This window comes from Microcaecilia unicolor, chromosome 9 (genome assembly GCF_901765095.1).
Source record: "Microcaecilia unicolor chromosome 9, aMicUni1.1, whole genome shotgun sequence".
Lineage (NCBI taxonomy): Eukaryota > Metazoa > Chordata > Amphibia > Gymnophiona > Siphonopidae > Microcaecilia > Microcaecilia unicolor.
In genome coordinates, this window is record NC_044039.1 from 130,876,965 (window position 1) to 130,902,976 (window position 26,012).

General features: G+C 41.4%; 1 protein-coding gene across 3 annotated transcripts in view; it reads right to left on the reverse strand.

Moving 5' to 3' along the window:
* Nucleotides 1–26,012, reverse strand: part of ACTN1 (actinin alpha 1) — a 255,126-nt gene that overhangs the window by 127,249 nt on the left and 101,865 nt on the right. For all 3 annotated transcript variants that reach the window (XM_030213778.1, XM_030213776.1, XM_030213775.1), the window contains exon 3: nt 20,793–20,912. In XM_030213778.1, coding sequence (XP_030069638.1) covers nt 20,793–20,912 — 120 coding nt within the window. The remainder of the gene's footprint in view (nt 1–20,792; nt 20,913–26,012) is intronic.

Sequence of the window (26,012 nt, forward strand, 5' to 3'; positions counted from 1 at the left end):
AAGCACATTAGGGTCATGGAGTGGCCTAGCCAGTCACCAGACCTTAATCCCATTGAAAACTTATGGAGGGAGCTGAAGCTGCGAGTTGCCAAGCGACAGCCCAGAACTCTTAATGATTTAGAGATGATCTGCAAAGAGGAGTGGACCAAAATTCCTCCTGACATGTGTGCAAACCTCATCATCAACTACAGAAGACGTCTGACCGCTGTGCTTGCCAACAAGGGTTTTGCCACCAAGTATTAGGTCTTGTTTGCCAGAGGGATCAAATACTTATTTCCCTCTGCAGAATGCAAATAAATTCATATACTTTCCACAATGTGATTTTCCGGATTTAATTTGTGATGTGCTATCTCTCACTGTTACCAATAACCTACCCTTCAATTATGGGCTGCTCATGTCTTTGTCAGTGGGCAAACTTACAAAATCAGCAAGGGATCAAATACTTATTTCCCCCACTGTATGTGTTTCTGTAGTAAAAGCTTATTCTATGAATTTATCCCACAGGAGCAGCAATCAAACCTAAACTGGGACCCGAGAGATCTCTAAATTACCTCCATAAATTAAAGGTCAGCTATTCTCTGGAACAGCAAAATGTTGCATCTTTATATTCCAACGGCTGATAATTAAATGGCAACATTCAACATGAAGGTCTGAATCAGTATAAATCAGTTACATTAGAAAGGATTACTTTGGGATGCCCTCTTGCAGAAGTTTGTATCTGTCTTATAATCCTCCACTGCATACTGTACTAATTTCTATATCACTACTAGACATACACAGTGCTGTACACAGTTTCTCTTATTTAGGCACACAAATGTGGAATGCATTACCAAAGACTATGAAAACAATCTATGACCATCTAAACTTCAGAAGATCATTAAAGACCTACCTGTTCTGCAAGGCCTACTCAACTGACCCAACTTAGATGCCTCAACTCTGCAACACAACAAAACCTTAGATTGTATTGGACATTATATGTTCCTTACTATCTTTGACCCTTACTGTACCTTAATACCCTCCCCTTACCTCAAATTGTATTTGTTTACCCCCACTGGACTTGGCAATCGCCTTTACGGTAATATGTAAGCCACATTGAGCCTGCTAGTGGGTGGGAAAATGTGGGATACAAATGTTACAAATAAATTATGTGCAGGTACTTTGTGAGCCCACTAGGGACAGAGAATCTAAGGTGTTTTTTGTACTTGGGGCAATGGAGGGTTATGGGGCCCTTTTACTAAGGCACAGGGGGGCTAACACGTGGGTAGCGTGTGCCAAATCGGCATTACCACTGGGCTAGCAGGTGCGCCTGGCAATAATTCTGAGTTTGGTGCGTGCCAAATTTCACAGTAGAAAATTATTTTCTATTTTCTACTGCAGGGGGCGTTCCCAGCTATGCATGGTTACCGTGCGGGTAGTGTGAGCCCTTACAGCTAAAGGGCTCAGGCTGTAAATAGAAGAAAGCTAGTTTTAATTTCAGCGCACACCCAATAAATAAAAGTCCCAGCACGCACCCAAAACACGTGCCCACACTATCACAGGCTACGTTTTACTGCGGCTTAGTAAAAGGACCCCTAAGTGACTTGCTCAGGGTCACAAGAACCTGTAGTGGGAATCGAACCCAGTTCCCTAGGATCTCAACTCACTGCACTAACCATTAGGCTACTCCTCTATTCCAGAATAGCAAATTTTGGAAAGGAAAGATTCTTAAATGGTTCAGGGGAAGATCTATAAGAAAAAAAAAAGTTTGTGAACAGCAGGATAGTTATAAAAGATAGCTGATACGCCAAAAGATTGAAAATGTGGAGAACACAGTGTGACAGCAGACTGGGTTTTTCATTAGCTTTCCTAAAAGTTTTAATTTTCCTATGGTGCCTTCTACTGCTCCTTCATTATCATTGAAAAGAGGTTTTTTTTGGGGGGTTTTTTAAGAGAGAGATATTAAAAATTCCTGAACCCATCCTCTCCGCCTATCTCAAAAGCTTATTATATGCCCCCGTTTCTGAAGAAAGAGGATGTTAGGCCTGCTATACCTATTCTGCTCTCTTTTGACTCTTTGAATATGACCCAGGTCTTAGAAAAAGATGATGAGGGGTAACTCCTGTTACCCTGATTGTTAATTTTGCTTGAAACCACATAATGATTCAGTCTTAAGGCTGTGTTTTTTTTTTTATAATCATGAATAAGTTTACCTAAAATGTGAAGTCCAAGTGTTGCCTGAATAGTAATTCCTTAGAAGACAGATATGTGTTGCCACCATTGGGACCAAATCCCTTCCAGTTCCTTATAAAATAATCGATAAAATAAAGGAATTACATTTACTAAAATGTTATATTCAGAAAAGAATGCCTACAAATGGGCAAAAAGTTTGAAGAGACAAAAGTACTTTCTTAAAAGGCATCACCTGCATATTTCCCATCAACATAACTTCTACAGCTTCTCAATAGAACCACTGCTAATGGAACAAATAGCAGAGGCGGAGTTCTGCTGAATAAAATGAGAGGCCGATATATGTTATTTATTTTTAGGCTGTGGTCTGGCTTCTGTATAGAGATTTAATCATGCTAAACAAAATCTGATCCAAAATTACAAGTCTTTTCATTAACTTAAAGAGATAGAGCCATCACTTGACATAATAAATGCCTTTTTGGCAGCTACTGCAAGAAATAAAGTTGGAGAGCTGCCCATCTCAGGAAGCTGATGGAATACATTTAGTGCTCTCCTGATATTATCTACCACATTCTGCCTATAATAAAATCAAGTTGATTCTGGTGGATCAATCCTGGAGTAGAAACTTGTATTTTTGATAAGGTACATAAGTATTGCCACACAGTGACAGACCAAAGGTCCAGCAAGCCCAGCATCCTGTTTCCAACAGTGGCCAATCCAGTACCTGGCAAGATCCCCCAAAAAGTTCAATACATTTTATGCTGCTTATCCCAGAAATAAGCAGTGGATTTTCCCCAAGTCATTTTAATAATGGTCTATGAACTTTTCCTTTAGGAAGCCGTCCAAACCTTTTAAACCCTGCTAAGCTATATGGTAATGAGGCTTGATAATCTTTTTTCTGCCTTTACACATAGTGTTTACTTCCAATCTCTCCTGTTCCATTACAATTATATCTCACTTTGGATCTAGGAGACAAGCTCACAGTTAGACTATTGAATGGTCACAGTTAGACTATTGAATGGTAATGAGGCTTGATATTCAGTCTTTACACATGGTATACTTCCAACCTCTCCTGCTCCATTACAACTGTATCATCTTACTGTATTTTATGTCTCTATGACATTATTAACCATTTTGATTATGTTGAATAATTTTTGCATTTTATGCTGGGTTTTATATGTTTATGTATTTTGTAGACCCCTGAAGCAGGCAATTTCACCAAATTTCAGCAGAGTCAGGTTATCAATAAAATTCATCTCCATATCCTCTTCTTGTGGTCAACTGCATTTCTTTGTCACTTACTGCTTTATTTACTTTATTTTACCAAATCTGTTCTTTGCCCCCTGACTGCTGCATTTATATACTCACTTTATACAGGAGGGATATGCAGCAGGGACCTTTTCAAAGCTTGATAACAGTACTTGAGAAACCTGGCATGAAAGGGAAGATTAACAGCAGATAACACTAGAATGCTTTGTCACACTGAGCAACTAGCAAATGGATTGCAGACCCCTGCAGTGGCTGTCTCCCTATGGCCCTCATGATCAAAAGCGCTAGAGGATGTTAGCGCCATACTAGCACCGGCGTTTGCTACCGCCCCATGATTAGAGCCCTCGAGCACGTGAAACAACTCGCTCGAGGGCTCTTTGCGCAAGTAGCATGCAAATGCATGCTAAACAGGGCTCAGCGCATTCATCGCCAATGATCAGCGGCCAGCGCGCCAAAATTTGGGTCGCTGGCAGCGGCAAGCTCCGAGCTGGTGTTAGGGTTTGCAGATCATTGGGGAGGAATGGTGAGCCCTGTCCAACATGCAGTTGAATGCTGGCAGGCCCCCGTTCCCCCCCCAAAGCAAACCTGCCAACAGAGGGCTGGAGGTCCGGTGGACCTCCGATCCCCCCGATGATCTCACCATCCCACAGGTTCAGGGAGGGCTGGAGATCCTGTGGGTGTCCAGCCCCCCCAAACCCCCAGAAAATGGTCCCTGGTGGTCTAGTGGCCGCCGGCCAAGCCCCCTCCCACCCAGCGAGTGATTGGGGGGGGGACTGCAGGTCCGGCGGACCTCCAGCCCACCCCAACCCCCCCCCCCCCAGCGTTGTCTGACCAATCCCTGGTGGTCCAGCGTAAAAGACAACCCCCTCCCGGCCCCCTTACCTTAGTTGGAGGAGGGAGAAAGCCTGCCTCCCTCCTCTTCCTTAGGTTGACGCTGCCGCTGCAAAATAGCGGCGCCCATCCCCACCCAGTGCATCCTGGGATGCGCTGGGCGGGGCTACAGACCATATAAGGGAATCGCTCCCTTATATGGTCTGTAGCCCCACCCAGCGCATCCCAGGATGTACTGGGCAGGGCACCACCATTTTGCGGCGGCGGCATCAACCTAAGGAAGAGGAGGGAGGCAGGCTTTCTCCCTCCTCCAACTAAGGTAAGGGGGCCGGGAGGGGGTTGTCTTTTACGCTGGACCACCAGGGATTGGTCAGACAACGCTGTGGGGGGGGGGGGTTGGGGTAGGCTGGAGGTCCGGCAAACCTCCAGCCCCCCCAGTTGCTTACTGGGTGGGAGGGGGTTTGGCTGGCGGCCACCGGATCTCCAGCCCTCCCTGAACCTGGGGGGTGGGACCGGAGGTCTGCCGGACCTCCAGCCCCTGTTGCTCGGGGCAGGGGTAGTCAGGGCCTGGTGGTCCCATGGACCTCCAAGCCCCTGTGTTTGACAGGTTTGGGCTTTTGACAGCCCAGACCTGTCAAACAAGTGCGGGAGGATTGTGCTGAGCGCATGCTCAGGCACAATTTGCCCGCACTTCTACCCCATGATCAGAGATAATTGAGCTGCTTAAATTTGCATGCATTATCTCTGATCATCGGTGCGGTAAAGCCCCGTGCTGTTCCAGCACTATTTTACAGCGCTGTTTGGAACAGCACGGGGCTTTTGATCATCTGCATGTAGATGCAGAAAAAATGTAATTAATCTCTGGAATTCGTTGCCAGAGAATGTGGAAAAGGCGGTCAGCTTAGCAGGGTTTAAAAAAGGTCAGGACAGCTTCCTAAAGGAAAAGTCCATAGACAATTATTAATTTTACTTGGGGAAAATCCACTGCTTATTTCTGGGATAAGCAGCATAAAATGTATTGAACTTTTTCAGGATCTTGTCAGGTATTTGTGACCTGGATTGGCCACTGTTGGAAACAGGATGCTGGGCTTGATGGACCTTTGGTCTGTTCCATTGTAGCAATACTTATGTACTTAGAATAGGACTTATTTCAAATAATGGCTTGAGCTGGAATATGGCAATCTTTTTATTGATACATTTAAGTTTTTATACTAATGTCCAACAGCTAGAACGATAACAATGGAATTTTGTCACCATGGTTTAGTACCTGTCAAGGCTGCCCCCTCTCCCCTTTGTTTTTGCTAGTCCTGGAACCCTTCTCAATTGCCACCTGATATCCAGTTCTCAAACCTGGTGAATGTTTGCCTTGTGTTGAAGGACAGGTTCACTGGCTTCATTTACAAGAACTAGGGCTATATGGAGCTACATGTGCTAGATGGTATCAGTGGCTTCTTATCTAGAAAGACCTAATAATTCTGTCCAGGTTTACCTAAAGTGCTGAAATGTTTCTGGAGAGTGCAGACAGAAGTGCTGCACTGAGCAGACTCAGATTATGTTGGGCTGCTTGAAAGGTGCAGAAGTCGAAAAAAGCAAGTAACAGACGGTGTTTGAACGAGAGGCCTACTGTAAGTAATATAGCTCAAGTAGAAACTAGCTCGCTCCCCTGCAAGTCTTCTGAAGCTCCAGGGGAAGGATTGAGACCTAAGCCTTTCTAGGAGACTTTGTCATATTACAGCCACAAGTGTCAGAGGGTGATAGTGGGAGAGAGGCCTTCCTAAGTGAGAAATACCTGAATAAAATACTGCCAGAGAGAGAAGTTGACGCAGTAGCAAAGGTAGAGACAACTCCGATACTGCTCCTAGCCACATGGCTCACACTCAGTCCACTTCCTATCCCTCTCACAGTGCAGTTGCCGCTCAAACATCTCCTCATAGCTTTACACTAAACTTGACAGCTGCAATAAAGTCCCAGGCTCAGCGCAAAGGAAAGACTATTGGTTCAATACTGATTTTACCTCACATCGATCACAGTAACGCTTTGTGCCTCGGAGTCTCTGTAAGGGCGATGCACTGACTTAAGCTACTGCAGAATACTGTAGTTAGATTGATTTTTAGAGCACAGAAATACGATAGAATGCCTGCATTATTGATGAGGTTCCATTGGCTGCCAATTCAGGCCCGGTTTAGGGGTGTGGGGGGAGTTTAGTGGCTTGTATAATTTTTTTTAACACACTTCAAGGTTTTATCCCAGATTATTTTTACACACTTTCCGACTGATAATCAGCACTAATTTAGTGGCCAGGAACACTTCCTGACCTGTTAAATAGTACTTAACCGACTATCTGCAAATATTCAGCAAGGGATATCTGGCTACCACCCTCTGAATATCTGCGGTCAGCGCATAGGGGAAGATTCAATATATGATGCCTTAAAAAAAAAAATTGGTGCTGAAATCAGTGTCTACAAAGCGGATGCTATTGCCGATTATAGAATAAGCTTAGTTGATATTTCAGTGCCTCAATCTATGCATCAGGGGCGTAGCCAGACTTCGGCAGGAGGGGAGTCCAGAGAACGAGGTGAGGGGGCACATTTTAGCCCCCCCCCCCCGGCGCTGCTGACCCTCCCCCCGCCATTGCCGACCCCCCTCCCGCCACCACTACCATCAACTTTGCCCCCCCTGCTGACGACCCTCTCGACCCCCCCCTCCCGCCACCAACCGTCCCTGCCGCCGCCTACCTTTGCTGGCGGGGGACCTCCAACCCCCGCCAGCCGAGGTCCTCTTCTTCCGGCGCAAGGCTTTGTTCTGTTTCTGTGAGTCTGACATATGTGCAGGACGTCAGACTCACAAAAATAAAACAAAGCCTTGCGCTGGAAGAAGAGGACCTCAGCTGGCGGGGGTTGGGGTCCCCCGCCAGCAAAGGTAGGCGACGGCGGGGGAATTGAGAGGGTCGTCGGCAAGGGGGTCCAGGGCCAATCTACGGGGGCCCAGGCCCCCACGTAGCTACGCCACTGCTATGTGTATCCATTTACACCAACAAAAATGTGGCATAAATCCTGGCACATAAATTTAAGCGAACTGGGTCATATTCTATAACTAGGGGCTCTGTTTGCTAAGGTGCGTTAGCATTTTTAACAGCCAGTGAAATGGCACCATTGTTTACTCAAATTTCCACCTAGCAGAGATATTCAATTTAAACAAATTTTTGACTCCTTCTTCCAATTTTGAGCAACTAAGCTTTGGAATGCATTTCATTTATATCGGAGACAAATCTCTTCTTACCCGAGCTTCGTCGGGCTATGAAAACTTTCTATTTTGCAAAATATTATGCTAATTAAAACCATATGAAATAAAATTAAAAAAAACTTCATCTTGTAGCTCCTGGCATATGCACCAGTCTTACTTTTTGTATGCCACTTAGAACCAAAATATTGGGGACTGGGCAAATAACAAATACAAAGAATAGAACAAAATAGAATAAAATGCTCCTGGCTGCTTCCTTAATGACTAATTGTGAGCTCCAGGCAATAGTACTTAACCAGCTATCTGCAAATATTCAGATAGTGGGAGACCTGTGAGAAGTACCAGTAGCCTTCACAAGTGAGACAAAATCTTTAATTAGCACACCATCAGCCTTATTTTCGAAAGTGATGGGCGCCCAGATTTCGACCCAAATTGGGAGATAGGCGCCCATCTCACAAAAGCGCCCAAATCGGTATAATCGAAAGCCGATTTTGGGCATCTTCAACTGCAATCTGTCGCGGAAACTGGCAAAGTTGACGGGGCCGTGTCGGAGGCATGGTGAAAGCGGGACTGGGGCGTGTTTATCGGCCGAGGTGAGATGGGCACCTTTGGCTGATAATGGAAAAAAGAAAGGCATTTTTAGCGCGAATTTGGGTCATTTTTATTGGACCCTTTTTTTTCACGAAGTCCCAAAAAAAGTGCCCTAAATGACCACATGACCACCGAAGGGAATCGGGAATGATCACCCCTGACTCCCCCAGTGGTCACTAACCCCCTCCCAGCATAAAAAAAAACAACTTTAAAAACTTTTTTTCCAGCCTGTATGCCAGCCTCAAATGCCATACCCAGCTCCATCACAACAGTATGCAGGTCCCTGGAGCAGTTGTTAGTGGGTGAGGTGGGCTTCACCCAGGTGGACCCAGGCCCATCCCCCCTACCTGTTACACTTGTGGTGGTAAATGGGAGCTCTCCAAACCGCCCCCAAAACCCACTGTATCCACATGTAGGTGCCCCCCTTCAGCCATAAGTGCTATGGTAATGGTGTAGAGTTGTGGGCAGTGGGTTTTGGGGGGGATTTGAGGGGCTCAGCACCCAAGGGATGGGAGCTAGGGACTTGGGAGGTATTTAATTTTTTTTTTCTAATTGTTACAAGTGCCCCCTAGGGTGGTGCCCGGTTGGTGTCCTGGCATGTGAGGGGGGCCAGTGCACTACGAATCCTGGCCCCTCCCATGACCCAACGCCTTGGATTTGTTCGTTTTTGAGCTGGGCGCCTTTGGTTTCCATTATCGCTGAAAAACGAAACCACACAGCTCAAATCCGCACAAATCCGATGCATTTGCCGGGCACAAACCGTATTATTGAAAATAAAGATGGGCGCCCATTTTTTTTCGAAAATACAGTCTGTCCCGCCCCTTCACGTACCCGTTCGTGGACATAGACGCCCATGGAGATGGGCGTTCGCGTTCGATTATGCTCCTCCATGTATCTTGTATATAAAATTTATACCATTGACTTGACAGGGGCCATGTTTCAGCGCTAAGCACCTGCTGTGTCAGGGGTCTATGTTGAATAAAGATAAAATACAATACAAACAAAAAAGTGATCACACAAACGTTACAAAAATATGTATTAAATATGAATACAAAACACAGCACACCGATATATTGTCATCATGCATATATACAAAAATGTTGAAGAGTCCAGTATTGATGCAAGATATGTATTACCGATCTTGCTAACACGAGGAAAAGACCTCAATACACCCGAACGCCGACTTGAATTCTAGCGTCTTTCACTGGGGTTGTGGTGATCATCATCGGTCTTAAAACCTTGTAGTGTATTTTTTCAATTTTTTTAGTCCGTTTTTATTACATTTTTATTCCTTAGTTTAAAACATATATTTGTTTTTTTGTGTTTAAATCTCTTTATTAAAGCTATTATACCATTCAGAAAATGAACATAAAATCAGAAATCTCTGAAAAATTCTAAATTTTTTAAAGAAATACAGTAGTTTGAAAACTTTTAAATACTTATTTTCCACAATACTTGATCCAAGATTCAGGAAAAAATTTTTTTAACAAAGAATAAAAAATGGTACAACTCAATAAGTTATCCTAGAGCGGAAGTGATATCTAGAGTTACAATCAGACAGCTGCATTAATCTGATTAGCTACTACAGGGGGATTTCTCATACTTTCTTTAGCAATTACAAATTCTTTAAGTTTCTTGGGATCTGTGAAGAGAAAATTATTAGATTCATAAGACAATAAACATTTGCATGGAAACTTAATAAAGAAGGTTGCCCCTAGGGCTAGGACTCTCGGTTTAAAAGCCAAAAATTCCTTCCTTCTCAACTGAGTTTCCCTAGATAAATCTGGAAAAATATTTATCTTCGCCCCCGTGAAAACTTCATTCATATGACGAAAATATAAACATAATATATTGATTTTGTCCATTTCAAAAGCGAAGGAAACTAACAAAGTAGCACGTTCTGATTCCACAGATGTTTCTAGAAATTCTGTAAGATTTGATTCTCTAGGTAATTGCTCAGATACACTCGGTTTTCTTTTTATATAGTAAGCTTTTGTAACTGGTGGATAATTGTCATTTGTGAAACCCAGAACTTCTGAAAGATATTTCTTGAGCAATTCCATAGGAGAGATAAATGCTGATACTGGGGGGGAATTCAAGATGGCTGCCGCACCGGATGATTGTTGAAGCGCTCTGGATGTTATGAGCTGAAAACACTCTTTTTTTCCTTGGTAAAATGCCTCATACTAAACGTAAGGGAGTGTTGAGATTAGTGCCTCCACCTACCTCAACCCCCTCCACGGCTCAAACATCGCTGGACCGTTTCCTCTCCGGTGCCTCCAGAACTATACGGGGAGAGGATCCCATTGCGGGAAGGACTGGAGAAGCAGCCCCCCTGCCGGGAGAGGAAGTCTCCCTGTCTCCACCATCTCTTTCACAGATCCCTCTCAGCCCGGCGTCGAGAGCAGCCCTGGAGGGAAACCCCATCGACTCTGACGATGTGTCGATAGAGGCTTCCAGTGAGGACCCAGGCATGCAGGCTACGACTCGGGGAGCTGGAGGAAGCATTGCTTCTGTAACACAGACCTCAGAGATGACTCTACAAACACTAAAGGTGATGTTAGACCGGATTGCTACCATGTTGCAGAAGACTTCAGGTGATGTGCTTAATCTTAATACTAAGTTTGAAGACTTGAAAAACACCGTAGACTCTGTTAAAAATGATTTAACAACAAAAGTGCAATCTTTACAACAAGAGGTAGATACTTTAAATGCCTTTAAAAATATTTCCACTAAGGACTCTATAGACCTTAGACGTAAGATTGAACAGATTGAGAACTTTAACAGACGCCTAAATCTCCGTCTCTTAAATTTTCCTATAATTGCGGGGGTAACTTTGATAGATACCTTTAAGAAATACCTGATAGAAATTTTGAATTTCTCTGCTGAGACAATACCCCCATTAAATAAAATATATTATATTCCTAAAACAAGAGAAGGAGGGCAAGGCTCTGAGAAAAGTATTCCTGACTTACAAAATATTTCTGATATTCTGGAACAATCCTCGGACATTATAATGAACAGAGCTACATTGGTTGTTTCTATGGTTTTTGAGCAGGACTACAATGCTATTCTAAGACTCTATTTTAGAAATTTGAAAGCTCAATTCTATGGCTCAAAAGTGTGGATATACCCAGACGTCACCAAGTCCACTCAACAAAAAAGGAAATTATTTCTTGCTTTAAAACAAAAGACAATAGATATTGGCGCTTCCTTTTTTCTTGCTTACCCGTGTAAATGTGTAGTTAAATTGGGTCAAACTAAATATATTTTCTTTTCACCGGAACAACTTAAATCATTTGTAGAATTGAAACAAGTGAAATGAAATTGTTTTTTTTTCTGGAGAAAAAGCAGCTTTTTCCTTAATTTGAATATAAGTTTATAAAAACTTCTCTTACTCTTTTCCCCCCTCATTTAAATTGGGGTCTAAGAAAGGTTTATTTGTTATATAGTTCCTAAAGATAATTAACCAGTCTAAGTACATAAGTATGTATATATATGTATATGTATACGTGTATGTGCAAATGTGTATATAAGTTATTATAATGCTTGAGAAATATGAATGACTGGATATTATTTTATTTCTTCCTGTATTTCTGCACAAGGTTATCCTTGAATAATGTAATTTAAAACTATAAATAAAGAAATAAAAAAAAAAAAATAAAAAAAAAAAATGCTGATACTGGAAAATTCAGAAACCTCAGATTATTTCTTTTAAGCTGGTTCTCTAGTGATTCCATTTTCCTAGCAGAAACATTTTCTCTTTAACCAAAGAGGTTACAACCTCTTTAGAAGAATTCAATTCTTTTTCAATTTTTTCTAAGTCATTTTTTTGACCTTCGACTTTAGTGGACAATTGCTGGAAATTGTTTTTTTTAATTCCACCGTCTCTCCTTGTAGAGAGTCTGAAATTTTCTTTAAAGATGAGTTAACCCCCTGTATCGCCTCCCAGAGAGAGTCCAACGTGACTGTTAAGGGTCTTACCGAGTCGCAAATACCTCCAGAAGCACTTTCTTTAATCTGGACAGGCGATGAAGTCACCCTCGAGCCTCCAGCAGATGTTCCTCCAAAAGAAAGCTCAGTGAAGGAGCCCCCTCCGCTCGCATGGCCGACTTAAGTCCAGCTCGGGCGTCTCCACACGTGCGCTAACCACAGCACTGCTTCCGGGTTGCGGCGTGGTGAGGCCCCGCGAGGGAGGACTGAGTTAAATAACTCCCTTGATGCTGCTGTTCGCGGATGGCGGCGCGATTATCGCTGAGGTAGACTCTAGATTCTCCAACGCCCGGATTCCATAAACCTCCAAGGTAGGTTGGCGTGCGGTGGGGTTCCCGACCGGTCCTGAGGAGGCTGGGGTACCGGTTTTCCCCTTTCTCTTCCCCATTACCTGAGGACGTGCGGAACAGCCAAAAACCAAGTTTGGGGAACAGGAACTCTCCAGGCATGCGACCGCTCTCTACGGCGCCATCTTGGACCCGCTTTCTATTTGTTTTTTTTATTATTTGTTTCAGTTTCTTACTGCAAATAGCAAATAACTTTCATTTATTATTTATTCCAAAACCACTTATGTTCATCTTATTTCTAAAAGAAAAAAGGCTGAGCACTTAGCTAACACCCGAAGGTGGCCAGCTCCGTTTCACTTCTACGGCTTCCTCAGGAGAAATATCAGGGAGTGATTAATATTGTTTTTTTCAATGAGATCAGGAGATCAGTGGTTGAATTTAAAGAATAGCCCATTTTGCATGAAGCAAAGAAAACCAAATGCATAATGAAACTTTCTTTTTTATGTTACACACTGCTTGTACAGTCAGCATTAAATATACCTTGTGCAGGATTCAAAACAACTCTCGCGATTTCAAAAGTACAAGAGATCAATGGTTAGATCTAATGAACAGTGTTTTGTCCTTTAAAGAAACAAAAGAAAATTAAATGAACAATGAAGCTTCCTTTTGATGCTGCACATTGCTAATGCTCTTGCAGTCAGTGCTGCATATGATAATTGAATATATATCTTGCAGGACTTAAAACACCTGAAATCAAATCTACAAATTTAGTAATTGCCATTTCCAGTAATTGCAGTAAATGCTCCATAAACCAATTGAATAGGAATTATGCAGGATTAAAACAATCTAAGTGAAATCTGCAAATTTAACAATTACCTCTTTTCCCTATCCAGTTTAATAATTAGTAAACTAAATGAATAGCCTTTCTGTTGAAGATTCCACATTTAGGAAATTCAACTAAGCAGTAAACTTGTTGTTCAATATTGCGTTTTAAATGAGCAGTCAATGTCTTTTGCAAAAGTATTAACATTCTATAAAACAATTAAAATCAGTTAGCAATTGAGACATCTGCCAATTCATATACGTAAATAATTGACAATCATTGTGTTATCATCAAGCGATTGGTTGTTTTGAATGATGCTGTTTAGTGATTGGTCAGAAACCAGCTGACCCTCTGTTATAAAAGCAGTAGGAAATACTCAGCCAGCCATTTCCTGATCTGCTGTTGAGAATGACACATAAGATGCAATGTAAATAAAAACATCAAAAACTTTAAAACACTTCCCTATTAAATAGGTTGTTCATGATAATTAATATGTATAACATCTTATATAAGCCATTTCATATAGTCTTCTTTCTTAAATGTATGATGCATATATTTTATAGGTGTACATTGAAATGAATGACACCATCCTTGGGAATCAGTTAATGTTGAAGCACAGCCCCTGAGGAAGCCATAGAAGTGAAACGGAGCTGGCCACCGTCGGGTGTTAGCTAAATGCTCAGACTTCTTTCTTTTAGAAATAAGATGAACATAAGTGGTTTTGGAATAAATAATAAATGAAAATAATTTGCTATTTGCAGTAAGAAACTGAAACAAATAATTAAAAAAAACAAATATATGTTTTAAACTAAGGACTAAAAATGTAATAAATAAAAATGGATTCAAAAAATTGAAAAAATACACTATGAGGTTTTAAGACCGATGATCACCACAACCCCAGTGAAAGATGGTAGAATTCAAGTCGGCGTTCGGGTGTATTGAGGTCTTTTCCTCGTGTTAGCAAGATCAGTAGTACATATCTTGTATCAATACTGGACTCAACATTTTTGTCTAATTTGATTTTTTAGAGCCAGAGTTATTTTTCTCTGTTTTTGATCATGCATATATAACCATTTGGAGCGTCCATAAATCAGCATATCACAGGTGGGAATAAAAACATAAGGATTGTGAAAAAGGTGAGATTGAGGCTCCAGGTACTTTTTTTTTTTTGCCTGGATTTTGTTTTTGTGTTTTGAACCCTCTCTTTTTTGTTACTTAATACTGAGCTCGGCCATGATCAGCTGCTATTCCCTCCAACCATCCCATTATAAGTTGAACTGGGAGGCAAAGCAGCAAGATACAGTAGCATGGTGAGAATTGCCTTCAGCTCAGAGTGGGAGTCCATATGATTTAGATGGAGAAAGTTCTAGAAATGCTCTTTTCTACTACGTTCACTACCACCTCTCCCCACCCTCACCATCAAATCCATAATGGGATGTGCTGATTATATTTACAGAAAGGGGGAGTAGGAGGAGTAGGCTCTTGAGCAACACCAGTAGGCGACGTAGATAGGAACAATCTCTTTATTTAAATATACACTCGACTCAACACAGCTGTGTTTCGGCGCTACAGATGCCTTCTTCAGGAGTCTTGTGATATATAGATATACGAATATTAAGCTCAAAGAGAATGAAAGCAAGACTTCTGCTACAATTGTAATCCACTGCCGATGCAGGAAAAAAGCTCAGCGTATTCAATTGCACTTCTGCTCAAAGACCCTCTGCTTAATATTCGTATATCTATATATCACAAGACTCCTGAAGAAGGCGTCTGTAGCGCCGAAACACGGCTGTGTTGAGTCGAGTGTATATTTAAATAAAGAGATTGTTCCTATCTACGTCGCCTACTGGTGTTGCTCAAGAGCCTACTCCTCCTACTCCCCCTTTCCTCAGATTCTACTTTTCGTAGGAATTTGTGTACCTCCACCCTTGTGGTGGTTTGGCTTGCTGATTATATTTACACTTGGAGAAGGCGAAGCTTTCTAAATACACACAGCTGCAAAGCTGTAACTCTATTTTGCCTCACTATTATACAAAAATATGGCGATAGTAAAATTGAAATATTTATAGCAGTTTTGATGTTCCTAACAAAAAAGTACCCTTTAGAACAGAATCTAAAGCCAAAAGATTAAACTTGGATAATTTTTTATGTTATTGGGTCAGAATGATCTTTTAAAATCAGCATTAAAAAGTAGTTATACTGAGAGTATGGAAAAAATGCTTCATTGCAAAACTGCTGTTTGGTCTAATTCTTATCATGGGTACAAATGATTATGAGGTGCCTTTTCTCTAGCAATAAAGGTTCTGTACTCGCAAGTAGGGCTGTTCTTAAAGGCTAGGACAACCACTAAAGGACCCACCTCAATAACATCAACTAATCTTTGGAACATACATCTTGTTGCGAAAAGAACAAAAACCAGAAGGTAACTGAACAGAGGAGGGTCCCACGGGACAAGTAACAGTACACGGTCTTGAGCTTTGACATCAATTATAATGTAACTATTGGACTTTCAGTAGATTTACTCTAATGCACTTTATTGGATTTATTCTAATGTGCACATGAATGTTTATTTTACATTGTTTTTATACGAACTTTAATTGTTTCGTTCCTGGGGTCTGTTTAGCCTTCCTTCGTTCCCGCCGTATTGTTTACTGGCAACAGAAAAAGCCAGCCTTCTACAAATCTTTACACCAGGGGTGGCCCACTTTCCTCTAGCTTCCAGCTAGTTTAATCATTTTTTTTGATAGGTGATTAGGGGCCCATGACCCCATGATCACTCTGTCCACCCCTGCCTCATACAGAAACTACATTCTAATAAAATACTTCACCTTGCTCACAACATGGATAAAGCCTCACCAAATACAAAAGAAGGGGCAATTCTATAACTCGGAATCAAGATTTAGGCACCACAATGGGGTCGATTAACACCGGATTCTATATACTGCACCTGAGTTCCGTGACAAAATCCAAGCAGATTCTATAACAATGTGCGTAACTTAATTGGCTTAAACTAATCAGCATTGTTAACAGCACTTCACAAGCAAATATGAGCACTAATTGGCAAAAATTAAATTTACAGTAACGAGTAGGACTCAACCACTGAATTAGAAATAAGTATAGCATCAATATAAAACGTGGCTGTTATCTTTTTTCTAATGCAGGAAAAGCCTCTGTATCCCCAATCCAGGAACTTTTGCTTCTGGTTTTTTAGGGGGAGAAAATCTTCATCGACACACAAATCCCTAAGAGTATTCTGTAAAGCACCGTGCCTAAATTCTAACACGCATGGGCAAAAGTGGGCGTGGTTATAGGAGGGGAAATAGGCGTTTTATGGGTGTTCTAAAATTTACATGCACAGTTATAGAATATGACCTAGTGCACGTAAATCTATGTGCATGGATTTAACGCCACATCTTCATTGGGGTAAATGGATGCACCTAGTTTTAGGTGCTGCAAATACAGCCTAGGTGTATTCTATATACCCTGCCTAAATTTAGGTGCCACTTATGGAATACGCCTAGGTGGAAATGTTTATTGCCCTTAGCGCCAATTCTATCAACTGCTTCAGGGTGTACGTAAGTCATTCTAGAATACTAGCGTAAAGCTGTGTTAGTGCACCAATATTTAATGGCTTGTATAAATTGGTTTGCCTAAGTGCACCCTGCAACTTGGGCAACTGATAGTATTCTGCAAGTTGCATGTGTCACTTGGCAACACACCCATGCAACACACCCATGCTTCGCCCATGTGTACATCCTCTCGCAGTTATAACCTAAGCCACTAATCCTATAAAAGTCGCCAAAAATTATGCGTGCAAACATGGGTGCACACCCAATTTGTTTGTGCAATTTACTACTACTACTACTTATTTCTATAGCGCTGCTAGACGTACACAGTACTGTACATTGGACATGAAGAGAGAGTCCTTGCTAAACAGGGTTTACAATATAATTAGGACAAACAGGACAAATAAGGATTGGCCACTGTTGGAAACTGGGCTTGATGGACCTTCGGTCTGTCCCAGCAGTATGGCAATACTTATGTACATATGTGCATTTAGCCTGTGGTATTGCATTGAAAAAGGAAAATATGCAGAGTCTCCCTATCCTCTAATTTTATTTTCCTTTCCTCACATCTAGAATTTTCTGCATGTCTTCCCTGCAGTTGCCGTGGCACAGTGAGCGGGGTGGGGGCACTTGGGGATACGTCTCTGGCTTGAGAAGCTCCAGAGGGATGTGCATGGCTAAAAACTGTTGGGTTCATTTGCAGATTTTGCCCAAATATTTTCCTGATTTTTGGGTGTTTTTTTTTCAGTTTGTTTCACACATTCATATTAATAAGAAAAAACGCATATGAATTACATGCACAGGCTCATAAGTTCTGGCATGTATACTCGATTTTGTGTGCATTGGGAGGGTTTATTTGTTTTTTTTTTGGGGGGGTGCACCTAAATGAATTAAAGGAGGTGCCACCAATGAATTCACATCTCTAGAGGGAGGCAGCGTTAGACTATGAGGGTCGAATGGCAAAGGTGGCATCAGCCCATGCAAGCAACTCAGAAGTACCAGTAGCAGCAAAGATGGGAGGGTTGGAAGCTTGCAGAGAGATGAGGGAAGCATGTGTAATCTCTCTAGCATGGGTGGTGCGGAAAAGAGAACGTGGCTTATAGGGAAGGAAGAAGATAGATAAACATTGTGCTGTATAACATGCATTTCTGTCTACGAATGTTCAAATATTGTTCTATTTAAAAGCACTGCACAAAAAAAATAACAGCAATGAATGTTGTATCGTTTTGATTTCTTCTGCAAATAAATGGCTGAAACGTAGATGCTTAATCATAAAGGTATTCCAGGACTCACTTCTAATGCGTATCTCTGGGAATGTTATTTTTGTGTACTACACAGGGCGTACTTTATCCAGGTACAGTTATATAAATCTGGACGGATACAATCCCCTGCATTTAGTAAACGCTTGAGTTTTGGGCTTGCCTTAACATTGGACAGTTTTGAATTGCAGTTGTCCAGTATGTGTCTACTCTTATTGGTAAGACTCATATTTACCTGTGACTTTGTTTTTGGAAAAGGCAGAAACTACCAGGGGAAACACTGCTAATTTGTAAACTTTGTTTAGCGGTCCGTAAACGCATCTTATGGTGATGGACGGTTAATAAACCGCCGGATTACTGGCGGTGGAGGAATCAAGTTCATCAGCAGCTTGTTTGAGAAGCTTGGGAAGTGCACAGTTCCTTTCAATGCAAAAAGCGCTTCATGATGATTTGGGATAAATATATTCAGCGCATGATACCACTTGGGAGGAGTCTTATTTTGAACACTTTGGTCTTCTATATTGGGGGTGGGGAGGGGAATTGTTTTATTTTTTATTTCTTTCTTTTGTTGTCTCTTACAAGCTCTGCTATTAAACATCAGAGGCCATCAGAAACCAGGCTGAAGGTAGTTATTGTAATTGGTTGGTTGTGGCTGGGGTGGGGTGGGGGGGAGTGGAGAACCTGTGCTTCGGAAAAAGGTGAATTTGATTTGGGCTTTGGATATATATGGCTGTTTAGAGCACTTTTGATGTATTGAACCCTGTATATTTTGCTCGGTTTTCTGTTGTTCACCAATAAAAATTGCTTTAAACTAAATGGCTGGAATATAACAGCTAAATCTGCTAGCAAACATTTCAAATTCCTCTTCTAAATCTTGGATCTGCCCACCATCATTACCAACAGGTCTGCACAAAGGACTGAAATCTTCCCACCCTAACCAACCTTGGGTAAATGTGAGCAACCCCTCAGTTCCTGCTGGGATTACAATCAAGTCTTTGTATTACACTGTTTCTGTGGGATTTAATTTTTCTCTCCTTCTGATTCATTTTCAATTAACTTATGGTACACTGTATATTTATTGTTAGTCACCCTGGACATGACATCATACAAGTACCAGAATTACTGTATCTTGATATTACCGATCTTGAATTAGTACACTGATCACTGGGTTTCACAGAGTGAAACAAGGAAGACCAAAAGACAGATCCAAAATGTTGAGCCATTTACAATATATCAACTTAAACTTTGAAAGTGGCAGAAAATCTTTCAATCGGGTCTCAGTTTTCCTTTCTCAGCAGAAATGTTTCACGCTAACCTTCCTTTTTAACTTAACTCCACTTTTTAATATAGTAAGAGGCAAAGATACGCCCACAAATGACACAAAAAATAAAAAAAATAAACAAAGCAGATCAGCAATAAATAATAAAAGAGAAGTGATTTATTAAAAATGGATACCAGACGTGGCCACGTTTCGCCCACAGGCTGTGTCAGGGGTAAAACTAAAGGGGATAGTGAGCTTCTCCTATTAGTTAAAAAAAAAAAAAAACACTTATCAAAAGCAGCAAACCAGCAGCTCGCTATCCCCTTTTAGTTTTTCCCCAATGCAGCCTGTGGGCAAAACGTGGCCATGTTGGGTAACCGTTTTTAATAAACCATTTCTCTTATTATTTATTGCTGATCTGCTTTGTTTTATTTATTTATTTTTAACTCCACCTTTGACTACTTTGCCACTGACTATCTATCTATCTGGCAACCACCATTTCATATCCTGGATGTGTGCCTGGCCTTGGGAAACATATCTCTCTTCTTAAAAAGGGGGCATTCTTTCCCTTTGGGAAGATCCACTCCATTTGCTCACTTGTTGATGCCAAGGACTTACAAACCCTCATCTTTTTGCTCATATTGTCTCAAGTACTTATTCTCTTGTACTCAGCCTAGATGATTCAAAATACTACTGTAAGAACGCTATGGATTCCAGAAGCATAATCCCATTCCCCCCACCTCCCAGTTGGCAACCAGACCAGTGCTAATCTCTTTCAAATAAAAAGAACATTCAAATATAAGATTTTATCGCTAACCCATGTGCTGCACAAGGTTTTCCATTTTTTATCCTTCAAATCAAATTGTCCCCTTCACTTAATCCCACTCACTTAGGTGCAGTTACCATCAACTACTTCTTATCCCATCAACAAGCCAAGTTAGACTACATGCCACTCTATTCTCAGTTACCAGACTCCAATCTTATGGAACTCCTTGCTGCTGAGATGCAAATAATTCAGTCCAGGTTGCAAACATGGCATAAAAACCAAGCTCTTCAACAAGGTGTTTCCTCTCTAGTTCTCATCCTTAAAGGTCAATAAAAGTGTGACCACCTCCCTTCTCCTTTTCCCAATCCCTTCTCCTTTTTCACTCCTCTCTCTCCCCCCCCCCCCCCCCCCCCAGTCTCCTATTTATATTATAAACAACTTTGTTAAGAATCCGTGAAAAGCAGCATATCAAATCAATAAAACAAGGTAAAAAAACAGTTTGCACTGATTCCTTCTCTGTGGGAGGCTGGCCAGATTACAGATGCACACAGAGAGTGCCATCTGTGCATTAGCACTCGGGCAGGTTTGCTAAATCACAAAAGATTTACATTAAAACTGTGCCCAGAAGCCACAGTAACCAGCTTTACACTGTTCCCCCCCCCCCCCCCCCCACCTACCTCCCTCCCACTCCCTACTAGACATGCCACACATGTAACCTTGTAATAGAGTGGCCAACTTACCTTCTGCTCCAATTGACACAAGCTTGACACCTTTGCTGGCAATAAAATCCAAGGCCTTGTTCACATTTGAGATTTTATGCACCCGCATTTTGCCTCTCTCTGGCTTGGGTAAGCGTTCACCTGACAAACAAGATAAGACACTATTAGACGAGAAACAAACAGTTTCACAAACTCAGCAGCTGGACAAATGCAGGATACGAGCCATGTCTTAGAGTTATGGAGGAGGTGGCTGGAATCTTTTAATCACACAAGTACATATTCTGCTTTTACCTGAAATGTTTCTGTTCTTGCAATCTTTGAAGCATTCCTTGCATACTGGATATAGTTCCTTATAAGCAACATCCAAGTAAATATGGAGGAAATTACATAGATAAAATTACCTAGGAAAATACTGCTCTGAAACTGGATTATGTTAAATACAAATCTTGATATCAAAGAATATCCCCTTTCCCAAAAGCCCAAAGCAGGACTTTTGGCTGTTGCTGTTTCAGCGCTGGCATTTCTGTGCTACTGTCATGGTGCAGAATTGCTGGCCAAGGCCACAATTATTGCTCCTATTCACAGAATAGTGGCCCCATACTTCACTGCCGGTGCTGAAACAGCAACTATCGTCAGCGGAGGGGAGGGATTACAAACATACACACAGGACCCTGCCGCAGGTGCACCTGTGCTCTTCCACCTCTTACCTACTCCTGATTTGTGCTGTCTTAGGGACAGAGCGTGATGGAGGGGCTGCCCCTGGCCGGCTCCCCTTCCTCTCTGCTGCCTCTCATCACTGACTTCCATTGTCAGGAGTAGGGCCCATGCCTGCTCACTACTGTGTAGCTGGGGCAGTTCTCAGGAGAAGCCGAGGGTCTTTGAGCAGAAGGGAAACGTGGGCTGCTCCAGGAGTTGGCCTTAAGGGAGAGCAGTGGCCCGTGAGGGAGGGTAGAACAGGCTTCCTCAACAACCGTCCTCCTTCACAGGCATCACCTGGGGCAGCCCACATTTCCTTTCTGCTCATGGACCCCCCAGCTGCTCCTGAGAACCGCCCTGGCTGCACAGCACAGGTTGCTCTCCTAAAAACCGGTCAGTGGTAAGGCAGCAGGTGGCAGTAAGAGGAGCAATAGTTTTGGCCGTATCCAAAATTCCAGTGTGGTCAAAGTTATTGGAGGTCACAAGTTCTGTGCCATGACAGCGGTGCAAAAAAAAAAAAAAAATGCTGGTGCCTAAACAGCAACACTGAAAGCTCACAAGAGCTTAATAGCCTGAGCTTATTAGCCTGCCACTTCAGTAGCAATGTTATAATCTGCAGGGACCTGATTTCAATTTCTGGCTCCACTGACTGGCTTGGGATGCTGCAGGGGCAGTTTTCATAGCTTGTCAGAAGAGCATGTGTGTGTCTGGGGGGGGGGGGGGCAGAAAATAAAGGAAGTCTGACACCCAGTGCAGAGAAAAAAAGTTTGTGAGGCCCTTAGAAGTGTATTTTAAGCACAATTCACTCTCAAAACATACCGTAGATCAGTGGTGCCCAAACCTGTCCTAGCGGAACCCCAGTCAGTCAGGTTTTCAGGATATCTTCAATGAATATTCATGAGTTAGATCTGAATGCACTGGAAGCAATGCATACAAATCCAACTGAAGAATATTCATTGCAGATATCCTGAAAACTTGTTTGCCTGGGGTTTCCCCCTAGGACAAGGTTGGGAACCACTGCCATAGATACTCACGTATAGGCTGCAAAATTTACGACCGATTTAAAAAACAACAACAACAAAAAAAAGTCAGTGAGATAACATATACAAGTTGATTCACAGGTCCAGGATATCCCTTCCCTACGCACCTACGCCTAATCTAGCATCTTCCCTTCCCCTCCCTATCCCACCTGCTCAGGTCAAGCATCTCATCTTCTTCCCCCTCATTTCCTCACAAGATCGCTGTCCACCATACTTCTTTTGGCACACCAAAGGTGTTCTGTATCAGCACACAGTCTTTTTGTACAAGCCTGCACTCATTTATTTGTGACATTTATATCCCACATTATCCCAAACGAGTTTGAGTTCAATGTGGCTTACAATAAACAGTATAGGATACATAACAAAAAATAATGCATAAGAAAGTAATTTGTTGTAAGAATCCAGTTTTACAATACAGTATCATAAACATACTGGGATAACTATGGATGTTTAACATTTAGAAAATCTATTATGAATGAGAAATTGTACATGAAGCAAGGAGAAAGTTAATGGTAAATAGAGTAATAACCAATTCAGGTAATAATTAGTTGAGATATGGTTGGTCTTTGTGAGGATTAGTTTGAATAGGAACGACTTGAGGATTTTGCGGAATCTAGTATATACCTGTATATTTCTTATTTTGAATGGTAAGGAGTTCTGCCATTTGGGTCCTAGGTAAGTGAAGTCTGCAGAGTGGACAGTTTTGTAGGTCACTTTTTTGCAATTTGGGAGGTGTCGTCTGAGATAGTTTTTTTGCCTCATATTTAGTGTTTCTTTGAGTAAGTTTACTAATGGGTCATTCCATGCCAAGTGGTCTAAAATTAAAAAAAAAAAGTTCCCACCATCATGTTCTCCAATTTTGTTCAAATTTTATCTGTAGCGCGAGTCAGGTGTTAAATGAAGTTTCCCAAAATTTGAGGTCTCTAACTGCAATAGTTGCAGATCTAGACCCCCTTTTCTGAATGGTTGTCAGTCCATGAGCGTGCGACATTTACCAAAATGCCATTTTTGGGGTCTAATAAAATCCAAACACATTTATAAGAATGGCTAAAAAAATTCAAATCCTGTACAGTTTTTGATGCTAATTCCGATGGAATACATTTTAACATTATGGATGCAAAATCTAGTCAAACAAGTTGACTCAAAGTGTGCATCAAAATTGGTCACGACTCATCAGAACATATTTGGATCAATATTTAGACCGCAACAACTTCCATGCAAAGAAAGATACGGACTTGAAATTTTGAACAAGCATTATGCTTGTGCTGGACATAATACTGCCAGATTTGCAACTAACCAGCATCTATAACCGCCCTGCAGGATCTCTTCAAAGTTGGCACTGTCAGTGCAAATGGTAAAATGTACCAAAGTTCAAAGCCAATTATTAAAAAAAGAGTCTGCCTGAATCCGCTTGTGAACAGTATCATCTGAAAGAGAAAATTGTGCTCTACAACACTGATATGTTTTTGTTTTGCAATGCCACCATTAAGTAGCCATTTACTCAGGTCAAAGTATGTTATATTTAGTACGTTTAATGCGCTAATTGTTCTTCATTTCTAGGAAATTGAGTTTTAAAAGTCGCTTAAAAGTATTGATATAATTATTCATTTATATTTTATTCGTTGATTGTCCAATCGTTTATTGTGCGCTGTTATGGTGGATTGGAGACCTCAAATTTTGGGAAACTTCGATTAACACCTGACTCTCGCAACAGATAAAATTTGAACAAAATTGGAGACATGATGGTGGGAAGGTTTAGACCACTTTGCATGGAATGACCCTAATGGTACCATATAGGCTGGAGCTGTGCCATTTAGTATTTGAAAGATAAAGGTACATAATTTGAAGGCGATTCTTGCTTTGATGGGAAGCCAGTGTAATTTGATTAATAAAGGGGAGGTACTTTCAAAACAAGGGATTTTGTATATGAACCTGGCTGCAGTGTTTTGAGCTGTTTGGAGTTTTTTCAACAGGTACTCCTTACAGCCAGCATATATATGGCATTACAATAATCAAATTGGGATAATGTTAATGATTGTACCAATAGCCTGAGTGTTTCTGATGAAGAAATAGGGGCTGATCCTTTTTAGTTTCCACATCCTGCTCTCTCTTTCTCTCTGACAGAAAATGTATCATGGGATTTCTTTGGAAAGAGGGAACGTGCTTTCAGGAACTCCCCTGCTCTGTAATGGCACATAACACCTTTGGATTGCCGGAAGAAATTATGGTAGACAAACATAGGGGGAAGAAAGGGGGTGACAAAGGTAGCCATGGGAACTGGGGATGGACTGGGAGGTGAAACACTGGACACTAGGAGTATACATAAGGAAAGAGGAGATAAGATACTGGACCTGTTGGGGGGGAGAGATAGGGAGGGCAAATGTTGGCCACAAAACCGGACATCCCCCACGAATGTAACCAATACAGTAATCATCAGTTTCTCAGAACTTAAAGGGAAGTTAAGGATGCAAATTATACATGAGGGCAACCTATATGTGCATATCTACAGTATTAGTTGTTTTTACTTTTTTTAGTTCAATACTTGCTTATAGGTTTCAACAGTATACAGTCAAACACAGACATATATAGACAAGTTACTTGTCAGAGCAATAAAACTCAACAGTATTTAGTTCTTAATCTTAACCCTGATGAGTGAGAAAGAACCTCATTGAATAAATAACTCAGAAAAAAAAAAAAAAGATATATTTTGATTCTTATTCAACAAAAAGATTAAATAATTATTCTTGTGTGTAAAGGTATGTGAACCTTTCATTAAGTAACCAGTGGCACTTCCCTGAGCAGCAATAACTTCAGCTAAACATTTCCTGTAATTGTTGATCAGTCTCTCACATCATCCTCAAGGAATTTTGGCCCGTTTTTCCATACAGAACTATTTCAACTGTGTGACATTTGAGGGCTTAATTGTGTGAACAGCTGACTTCAGGGCTTGTCACAGACTTTTAATAGGATTTAGGACAGGACCTTGACTTGGCTAACCCAAAACAAGGACTCCCTCCAAAGTCATTCTGTAGTAGATTTACTGTAATGTTTAGGGTTGTTTGTCTTGCTGCATGACCCACTTTCAGCTCACCTTCTCCTCTCAAACTTTCTGACAAAGTGGTTTCAATAATAATGACAATCTTCTCAGGTTCTGATGCAAAGTGGTTAACAAACCATGATACCTTAACACTAAGCCTAATGGTCAGGATAGAGAAATTAGTTATTACCTGCTAACTTTCTTTCCTTTAGTCTTATCAGACCAATCCAGAACTTGTGGGTTATGTTTGCTGACCAGCAGATGGAGTCAAAGTAACAAAATAGTTGGGTGATTCTCCCCTTAAGGGCTCTGTGCAGCCTCAGATACTCAGAATTTTGACTGACAAAGCAATGGTCTAGATGGTCTCAGTTCTGTATAAGTTATCATACTTGAAGTACTCAATTAAAGACTATATATAATTGGAGAGTTTATTTCCCAAACCCTCTAAGTCCAATGTACCTACTAAGC